At 37.0% G+C, this 10,365-nt stretch overlaps 2 protein-coding genes across 2 annotated transcripts; one reads left to right on the plus strand and one right to left on the minus strand.

The window, feature by feature from the left end:
* Nucleotides 1-709: 709 nt before the first annotated feature.
* Nucleotides 710-6,160, minus strand: LOC113300588 (cyclin-C1-1-like). The gene is made up of 9 exons (XM_026549791.1): nt 6,106-6,160; nt 5,916-6,022; nt 4,947-4,986; nt 4,583-4,627; nt 3,108-3,226; nt 2,881-2,995; nt 2,662-2,706; nt 1,892-2,039; nt 710-1,150 (listed from the first exon to the last, which is right to left on the minus strand). The coding sequence occupies exons 1-9, from the start codon at nt 6,135-6,137 to the stop codon at nt 1,049-1,051; spliced, it is 753 nt and encodes a 250-aa protein (XP_026405576.1). The 5' UTR covers nt 6,138-6,160; the 3' UTR covers nt 710-1,048.
* Nucleotides 6,161-6,830: 670 nt separating this feature from the next.
* LOC113296686 (protein ECERIFERUM 26-like) lies at nt 6,831-9,363 on the plus strand. The gene is made up of 2 exons (XM_026544998.1): nt 6,831-7,315; nt 8,290-9,363. The coding sequence occupies exons 1-2, from the start codon at nt 6,878-6,880 to the stop codon at nt 9,139-9,141; spliced, it is 1,290 nt and encodes a 429-aa protein (XP_026400783.1). The 5' UTR covers nt 6,831-6,877; the 3' UTR covers nt 9,142-9,363.
* Nucleotides 9,364-10,365: the final 1,002 nt, after the last annotated feature.

Genomic DNA, 10,365 nt, shown 5'->3' on the forward strand with positions numbered 1-10,365 from the left:
TATAAACAAGCCTCGGCTCTGATCGGAGACGCGAGAGACGATGCTTCAACACTGCGACCCTCCATCAGTACCCCAATAACCAGACATTGTATGCTAGCCATTCCACACATGACAGTGGCTGTAGTATATGGTGCCAAAAAGCTTCCGTTCGCTTTTGCTTGGATGATGAACCATACCGACCAAGCGGTAACTCCTAAGAGAACAAGCACCGGACCCTGGAAGTTGTTAGATTCGCTAGCAGGCTTGTTTCCTAAAACCTTCACCGCATACCTCCAGTGTAGATTTGATGTTCCTATGTTTATGAGGCTTCCTTAGTAAAACGACATAACCATGGCTCCTCCAACACATATGATCGTTCCAATTAGCTTTGCTTTGCTTTTCCTTGATTTGTTTTGATGGCAATTGTCTCCATTCTACCATCACAGTATACAATTTGGAAAAAGTTATTGTGCATGCTAGAAAATAAAATGTGTGCAATTTTAAACCAAATGTGATGGTGCTTACAGAAAACATTGTTACCACCAGAAGCAAACTGAAGTAACACCATTAAAAAACAAGGCAACAAAGATTTCAAAGTTGCCATTACTAAAGAGAGGGATGGTTTAACCTACTTACTTCTGTTGTCTTGCTCAATCCAAAGATGCATACATGTCTATGAATTATGATCACGGGACCATATCCTAGCTAGAAAACCAAAATTTGAACATGATTTAGTTGTCCACTTGAGAATATTATTTACTATTGATAGCACGATCTCTACAAAGTACAAGCTGATTAACAGGTGCATGTCTCCAGTAGGGTGTAAAGTCAAAGTCTTGGTAGGTAATACCACGACTCATTCATAGTCGGAAAAACTTGGCATGCTTATAGTCTTTGGGAGCTCAATTTTCACAACCCAAAGAGTGAAGGGTCATTTAACATTTTGCCTCTCAATGCTCTCATGCATTGGTGGTAAAAGAAAAAGTACAGAAAGGGTACATTTTCCATTTTATATTTTTCTCTTTACAAACAAACTCGTACAGCAGAATCAAGGCAGCTTCAGCAAATATCACGACTTTGATATTTTATTGAAAATCGCATTGGTCCTATCCTCCGGAAGAATCTTGTGGTTATCGTAGAAGTCCAGTATCTCCATTGAGATGTTCTTTACCTGTTAGTTCAAGAATTGGTTGTCAGATTTATAAAACTGAACAGACTGAAATAAATTTCACTCCTAGTTTGCCAAATTTAACGTTTAGATCCTAACACCAAAATCATCGTGAAACTCAAACAAATTTAACCATTTTTCTCATCCCTTGTTATTTATGTGAAATCAATCTTTTCACAGTTCAGGAACCAATGATGCCTATGTTTCTTCCTGGGAGAGTCTATATATTCCGAAACACTTCAATACTTAACAGATCGGTTAAATTACACTAATGCATCATTCCAAAAAACCCCGAAACAGAACTCCAGTGCCAGTCCTGGAACTTAAGTGACGTTTATAAACAAATGAGGGTAACATTACTGATGAACATACAGAAGGATAGTGCAATAGAGCAGCCTATGCCTATGTCTCTCTCTGATTCCATCCAATTTATAAGAGAACTATAGGTAGATGGTTCCCAAGAATAAAACTGTTGCAGTCTTGGTGGTTCATTACTTCATTAGTATATCATTTATTGCTTCAGAATGCTAAATCACTTTCTTCCAATGACTATGCGACGAACCTTGACAGATATCATCATGTTAACTTTTTTGTCACAGGTTACTAATGGTACGATCCCAACACTGATTATATGAATGGCAAGACCTCAAAACCCTCAGTGGGCGGCATAAACCAATAAGTAGTTAACACCAAGTGACAGATCCTTTGTTTATAACTGAAGAAAGCTTATGAACGAAAACTTACCACATTCATATCAGCACGAAGCTCTTCGAACCATGCCGTGGTGTCTTTATCTTTGAGTACACTTGCAATGTATATACATGCCAATGCAATCATATATGGAGGGTAGATGAGAACGAGATCCATCTTATATGTATCATTTACAAGACCCCTGAAGAGTTCAAAATCCTTATAAGATAATAATTCAAAGTGCCATTCCATGAAGTGGATATCAAGTACGGAAAATAATCAAAAGTAGAAGTTGTCTAGAGGTGAGTAGAGAGTTTGACTTTGATGGCCACATGTAAAGCTGGTCAAGGAAAACCCATGTTCACAAACATAATGAACATTTGAAATCAATCAGCATGCTCTGCCTATATATTAGAATTTCAGAAGAAAATTTGTTCTTTGAAATCATATGTTTACGTAGAACGCGGTATAAGGCTGCAAACATTTAGTTTTATCTCTAAAGTTATCTCCCCAACTAACTACGATACGTTATTCAAGAAAGATGCCAAACAGGACTTCTATCAACTTACTAATTATAAATGTCTGGTTATCGATCAGTGTTTCGACAATATTCAATTTTAGTGTTTTTCTGCTTCTAGTTTAACGTTCATCAGGATGATGTTCATGATGCCTATAATTGACCACGTCAGGCCATTGAAGAGCTTTAGTTAAACCATTGACGTTTAAAATACAAGTGTGCAAAGATGGACAGAGTAACTAGCTGTATTAGCTAACCACGTGACAGTGCCATGATTTTGACATTTTATAGGGATAAAAATTCTTACCATGATAAATGCGTCATATCTGTCATCCCTGCATCCTGAAGTAACCTGTCCACCGTAAGAATTAGTCCTTAATATTCACACAGTGCCTTTTTCCTAATGGCATTCTTAGGCAATTAGGCCAAAATACAAGCCGTATAGGATAGTCAAAATCACAAAAGTGACAACTCCTAAACACGATGAAGGGAGGAGAGTTATGATTAAAGAATAAAACAATCTTACTGGGACAACGGCCGGTAAGGATGGTACACAACCAAATAATAATCAAGAGCTTCTAGAATCTTCATTTCCATTTCAAGAATATCTTTGATTTCAAACCGATACTTCTCATCTGAATCTGCAATACAGAGTAAAAGTGAAATATCATTATACTACCACAGAAGAGAATAGAAAATCAGAACGTAAACATAAGAAGATAAGAGATGAAAAAAGAATTAGATGCACATTACATTGTTTTTTAATGTAAAATACAAGAAGTCTAGCTTGAACTGTGCTTTCTTCTGCTTTTGAGGCCAAATACAAGCACGATGGAGCAACAAGACGAGGATCATACTCCGTCATACTTCTTCTGAAATCATAAGTAATCCGGTTAATAAAAATACATTCTACCTAACCTACACCATTTTGTTAAAGTACAGCAAGCAAAAACAAACTTAAATGATCAAATGCCCATAGATGGTGGTCTTCTCATGACAACAAGCCAAGATAACACAATTAGTGAACCTACATGATGGATGGGTTTTATTATAGTAATACTGGTATGATCAGGATCAACCTATAAATTCTGATCTTGCATATTAACATTGTCTCAGCGACAACTTATATGGAGATCCATAAGTATTACATAGTATAGTGTATTAGGTTGTCTTCAGATGATGATGACTTGGGTGTATCAGCGAAATTGAGGTGTGAATATTGACCTCAAACCTCTACGTCAAGATAGTGGCTATTCACAGGTTTTATGTGGTAGAAGAAAGAGGGAGATCTAATGGGTAGAATATATGTGGTTTCTACCTCTTCAATAATCAGTGTCAAAAACTCTGATGCTATTATATTCCCAGTTATTACATGATTGGGCAAAGGCACCAAAGTCTTCAAGTTTTAATGTTAATTCTCCCCGGGCACAGATAAAAGTGCGATGAAGGATCGGTTATGAGTTGGACCGATCCAACGGGGTTGAGGTGTGATGATTTCTGAAGCTTGGCCTAAGTCAATACCCTGAGATTCTTGACCATTCAGAGATCATTCTGCCTTTAAAGGAAAGAAGGCAAAAATATGTTAAGCTATCCAAACTTCTCAAACTCAAAACAAACTTGGCTGGACTAACTGAATTGGTCTGAAGATGGTATATGGCACATCAAAGCATCTTACACTAGCAACTTAGCACATATGATAGGCTTAAGATCTTGCCTAAACTACCTGTTGAGAAGTATGCATACATCTATAGGATTCAACATGCTCTAAGTATTGCACACCACGAATAGTGTTCCCTTCGCAAACAATATCTACTTACACACCTTGTGGAACAATTCACCATCACAAGGTGTGGAACAATTCGCAAACATGCTAACTAATTGGGAGAAGCAGAATACCCTACCTACAAATTCAGTAAATCATAGTATTTGAGACTTTCTAACAGATGCAAAGCTAGATGTTATGTCTGACATATAGTGCATCAGAAATGGAATTTGTTACATCTTCTTGTAAATAAAAGCTCTATCCGTTCAAGAGAAGAAGAAAAAAGAGGTTCAACTCAAGCTGGCCCTTATTTCACACAGGACATTTAACAGAAAAAGTAACACGACCACTGTTCAATGTACCAGACTGTCCACATATTAATTGGTACACATGGATGCATGGAGCCGAAGAAGGATCAGCTTAGCCTTTTCCATAAGTATCCGGGGAATTTAAAGTTGTAACATACCTTGTATAAACACGTCTCATGTAAGCAACTGCAGTAGCTACCACCCTGCAAAATCGAGACAATACGTTACAGATAACATGAATGCAATTTGGCATTGACCATGCTATCCACAAGAAAGAAATAAACAAAATGAGTAAATAACAGGCACAGAAGTGGAAAATTCAATAAACTCATTTTGTTTGAAACTCTATTGGTTTCTTAGAATAATTTCTAAAATATCTCTTAAAAGCCTTATTAGACATAAAAATGCTCTTTATAAACAAAGATATCCAAAAAAGAAGAACAAAAAAAGGAAACAATTTTCAACAGCAGAGTTTCCGCAAGACCAAGTTACAGTTAATGTAACACAAGAAAAGGGTCATACCTTTGCCTTACTTTAACAAGTTGAGCCAGCTTCCAGATATCTGGAGGCAAATAAGAAAGTTAGCAAACACAAAAAAGACGCAGATCGACTTGAAAGTTCAATAACAAAGAAAACACTAGTAAAGCATATAGTCATGAATAGATAACGACGGTATATGCTTCTCTGACTACAATTTTCTGCAATTAAGAAGCAGTAATCTGACAGAACGGTATAGCACAAATTACTAAAATGTCGTTCGCAAAAACTGATAGGAAAGAATGGAGAATCTAGGGGGGATCTGAAAGACTAAAGCTAACATGAATATCAGCAAGCCAGACTTTCCTATAAAAATTGATACAACACTCTGGGATTCAGCGCGCATGTGCTGCGCCGTTCACTGTAGATGCATCAGTTTTACATAAGATCCACAAAATACAATAATGACTCAAACTAGGGCAACAAGATGAAGCCTTGCATAAAACCTTGAACGAAACCCAAGTTTTGATTTTATTAAAAAACCCCAAAAAACCCCAGATTATAGAACTCCATAACACCCTAAAACAATTAGCAAAAAGATGTAGTTCAATGCCTCAAATTACTAAAATGTCGTTCGCGAAACCTAAGAACAGAGAATCCAAGGGAAATTTGAGACTAACAAGATTGTCCGCAAGCCAGACATTCCTATAAAAACTGATACACCACTCGGGAATTCAGTGCCCCTGCAGTGAACTATTCAACATAGATGCATCAATTTTAAAGGAAATCCACAATTTTACAGTGATGACATAAGCTAGGGCAAATAAAGATGAACCCTTGTATAAAAACCTTATATGAAACCCTAAAAACCAAATTTTGATTTTATTAAAAAAACCCCAAAACCCCCAGATTACAGAACTTCATAAAAACCCTAAAGCCATTAACAAAAAATGCCTTTTATAATTTAAACTGGATTAAAGTAGGGAGATTGGGGTTTTGAGGAGAATTACTCACAATTAGCCATATGCATCTTAATGTATTTAAATTCCTCAACAGTAAGACCTCTTTCCTTATCAGGTGAGTGAACCACATCTACATCTTCCTGTTCTAGTAGTTGTTTCCTACAAATCATCAAAGAAATGGTTCAGAACATTAAAAAAATTAAAAATTAACGGGTTTTAAGTGATAAAAATGAAAACTTTACCAGTGAGAGGAAGTCCAGAAATTGGCAGCCATGAGAGAAAGTTTAAGTTAATAGAAAAAAGAGCTGATTTGGGGTTGAAGATCTTCCAAGGCACTTGAAACTGAAACAAGTAAACCACCAAACTGATAGATATTACAAGGGGGAGGAGGAGTATATGAGTCAGACTCGGACACAGAGAGAGATCGTGATATCTACTGCATACCCAAGTGATAAGGGCCTCACTTTTGACTTTGACTGAGAATGACCGTCAAGTCGCGATCACCGGCTACATTTATCCGCAGTTAGAATTTCTCTAGCTATGCCGATCATTATCTATCACGTCCACATAAACCTAGAGGAACCTTTAAGTCCCATAATGGTGGTGGTGGTCAGTATGCCCAGCATTAAGAGATGGTGGTTGTCAGTTGGGGTGATGCATCTTGATGTACCCATTAATTTATTGCGCAACTAGTCTGTTTAATTAATAACTAGCTAGCAGCCCCATCACCTTTAACATGCGCAATAAAGACCACGGGTAGATATAGCAAGAGGGTTTGACCTTTCGTGTAGTGGTACTGTTGCATGCAGCTTGCAAGGTTATTTTTACTGTTGAAGCTAAATTACATGCATTTGAAGCTGGCTAAATTATGCATCACCATTAAATGAATATGAGAATGTATACCTAACTAGCTCCTTCGTTCAGTCCTATAAAAGTTGAAGAAAGGATATCCAAAATATGCATCGAACTGATTTCTATCTCTCTCAACTCTCTCGATCTCTGTAGATTGTAAGGATGAGTACTTCTATCCATGAAAACCCGGTTTACGACTTGAAAATATCCTCGGTTATACCGGGTAAGTTCACCGAGTCTGGAGTAACTTATGAACCAACTAACATGGATTTGGCTATGAAACTACATTATCTTCTAGGATTATATTTCTTTCCAAAGGAAGCAGTTGATGGTCTTACTATCTCCAAGATCAAAGAATCGATAAATACACTGTTTAGCAGCTTTAGTATGTATTGTGGAAGGTTTCGAAGATCTGATGATTCCAGTCGACGGCCTTATATCAAATGTAACGATGCCGGTGTGAGAATGATTGAAGCTAAGTGCAAGTACACGATAGATGAGTGTCTAGAGATGAAGGATTGTGCTCTTCATAAACTTCTTGTATATAACCAGGTTCTTGGCACTCCAGACCTAGCTCTTTCTCCTCCAGTTCTTATTCAGGTATTACTAATCTTTTCACTTGCCTTTTTCTGGATATATACTGAACCATTGTATAGATAAATATAGAGACATGGTGAAACCATGCATATATGATAGTACGTATATACTCGAAGCTTAAATCATTTTCTTCAAACTTGACTTGAGGAAGTACTTTTCCTAAGACTTAGATCCAAATTTGTATATAAAAAGTCAATTTGAGGTTAGCTTGGATTAATTTTCTGACATACTCAAAAATAAGATATTAAGAATGATATAAATATTGATTAAGAGACCTAAGTTACTAAACTTTGCATAAACTATTACTAGTCATGTGTGAGCCATTCAAGAGCTATACGAGCTAACATATACTTAAACTAACTTAGCTCTACCAAAACTCGAAAGAACTAGAGAAATAGCTCCAAGGCAGTGCAGCACACTGCAAGCTGCACGCACCTGTCAGCACTGTCGATATCTCCAAGGAGTCAGAATTAAAAATTCCATGTCATTTTCGACTATTTTATTTATTTTTCAAACCAAATTTCCTTTTCTAAATCCTGTCAGTAAGGTTTTGAGATCTAACTTTAAGTTGTATCAAATGGTTTGGATATGAGAAATGTTTTTCTCTCCAAGTACCAATTATTGCATATAAAGGACAAGTGATCCGTTTTGCTGAGTATGTACTGTCCGAGTTAGGCAAAGGTACACTGAAAGATGAGTATAGCAAAAAAAGACAAAAAGTGGGGGAAATGTCAAGTTCAATTTAATGCAGGTCCAGTCCATGGAGTAACTGTTCCAGTAAATGCCTCCCAAAACTAGCAGTATTTTCATGAAATACTTCAAGTACAGTTAGACGCCCCCTCGTTGATTTCAGATTCTCTTGGTTGACATGGGGTTTTACCTTTTTGTACCTTTTTACTTGCACAATATGCAAAAAAAGCCATTGCTGATGTGTCACTCTGTAACTCTGCTAACTTGTAATTTGCCTTTTTGATCAGTTTACTTGGTTCAAATGTGGAGGAATGTCGATAGGGCTAAGCTGGGCTCACGTCCTTGGCGATGCATTCTTAGCATCATATGTCATCAACTGTTGGGGACAATTAGTATCCGCCGGTCATCTGCCATATGACCTGCAAAAACTTGAACCTAAAACAGTTACGAAAGGAAACCGAACTTTCGTGGATCTCCAGCCACTCTTCAAACGAGTTGATCCGATGGGTGACTATTGGAAGTTTGTGAATGATTGTAATATGATTACCTCATGTTTCCAAATTAACGCCATAAAACTTAACAACATACTGTTGAGGATCAATGGTCAATCCGGAACTCGTCAAATTCCAACTTTCGAATGCCTTTGTGCCATCATTTGGCAAAATTTAGCGAAAATCAGAACAAAAGAGGAACCACGGGTTGTAACTGTTTGTCGAAACCATTCTTATCGAATAAATAATGCGCATCCAGGAAACAACCAGATATTTGGAACTGTAAAGGCTAATTGTCAAGTCAAGGATGCTAATCCGAGCGACTTGGCAGCACTGATGTTGGATCAAACTACACATGAGCAATGCCAAATGGATCAAGTGATACAGAAAGATGGAGGTTTGTCAGATTTTATTGTGTATGGAGCAAATCTGACTTTTCTAGATTTGGAAGAGTCTGAAATCTATGAACTGGAACTGAAAAGGCATAAGCCAGTTTTCGCTAACTACATGGTCGAGGGAGTAGCAGATTCAGGGTTGGTATTAGTACTTCCAGGGCCAAGTAAAGGAAGGACTGTAACAGTAATTCTGCCAGAAAATGAAATGTTACAGCTGAGAGCAGAGCTAGCAAAGGAATGGTGTATTGTTTGAGCGCATTCAACATATGTAAGTACTGAATAATGATTGAAGAAATAATTCAGTGTGTATCACTTTAGATACATATATTTTCAAGTAAGATTTAAGGTTGTAATGAGTATTTATTTCGTCGCTTCGATTGTTATAAGTTATAGATATCACTGGTTTTGTTGGTTCTTGTTAGGATTTGGATGTAGTATCTACTTTGTTTTATGGAGCAGTCCTGCTTTTGCTTTCTTTTTGGCTTTGTCCGTTACTCTTTTCTGCACTTGTTTGGTGATTTATTCTTATTAGCCTCGAAGCCTCAAATACGTTACAATTTGATTTTTATTCACAAAAACATGGTTCAAAGAGTGAGTGAGAATAAAAATGTGAGCGGATGCCCCTATGGATATAATTAAGTTCGTACTGGTACGTGTAATTCAGTAAGAATCATCTTCACACCTATATACATACTTATCATGGTCTCTTTGGAAATAATATATTCGATGGTCACGTGGATACATTTCAAGATATGAACACAAGATAAGAAAATGAGATGGGAAACACATAGTATAGCCCAAAAGCTGATTGCGCGCGCCTGAACCAAGGTATATACCACAATAACCTCGTCGAGACATGTGAAGAGCAGTCAAACCATTCGAGGGCGAAGTTTAAATTACATTCGGAGCATTTAATGAAGTCACATGCAAAATGAGCATAACTATGGAAGAAAAGAACAGAATATCAGAGCCTTGTGACAACATGAAGATAAGATTGCTTACGACCAAGAGAGCCCAAGCGAGTTACATCCGAGGAGCATTTAAATGTGTTGTCTGAGCGATAAAGAGGAGCACACAAATATAATGTATATATATTAATTGAATCTTATTAAAAGCATATTTTGAGAGAGGGAGAGAGAGAGAAAGCACTGTAAGGAGAAAAGAGTGAATAAGATCTTGAGATTTGAGTGAGAGGGCATACATATATATATGTCATAATAAAAATAGGCATTCCCGTGAACATATGTCAGTTCTCATGGACGAACCACGCTAAATCTTTGACTTTATCCTTACTTTATGTATATCATTTATTGTTAACTTGTTACATCTTTAATGTTTTAGGGTTTAACAGCCTTTAGATTTCTTTGGGGGTAGTTATTGGATCTTATGCAATTATTGTAATGATCCGATCGATATTGTCCCCACTTAGCCACTGCGATTATCTGACAGTGTGGAGTTTTTAATGGGCATCGCTGCG

Source organism: Papaver somniferum, chromosome 7 (assembly GCF_003573695.1).
Source record: "Papaver somniferum cultivar HN1 chromosome 7, ASM357369v1, whole genome shotgun sequence".
In the NCBI taxonomy this organism is placed as follows: Eukaryota; Viridiplantae; Streptophyta; class Magnoliopsida; order Ranunculales; family Papaveraceae; genus Papaver; species Papaver somniferum.

Bases quoted from the DNA above. Each gene is read 5' to 3' on its own strand.
- LOC113300588 (XM_026549791.1), bottom strand. From the start codon at position 6,137: ATGGCTGCCAATTTCTGGACTTCCTCTCACTG. The intron at 2,996-3,107 runs GTAATGTGCATC...TCTGTATTGCAG, and splicing joins ATTTTACATTAAAAAACAAT to ATTCAGATGAGAAGTATCGG. The intron at 2,040-2,661 runs GTAAGAATTTTT...TGAACTCTTCAG, and splicing joins GATATGACGCATTTATCATG to GGGTCTTGTAAATGATACAT.
- LOC113296686 (XM_026544998.1), top strand. From the start codon at position 6,878: ATGAGTACTTCTATCCATGAAAACCCGGTTTACGACTTGAAAATATCC. The intron at 7,316-8,289 runs GTATTACTAATC...CTTTTTGATCAG, and splicing joins CTCCTCCAGTTCTTATTCAG to TTTACTTGGTTCAAATGTGG.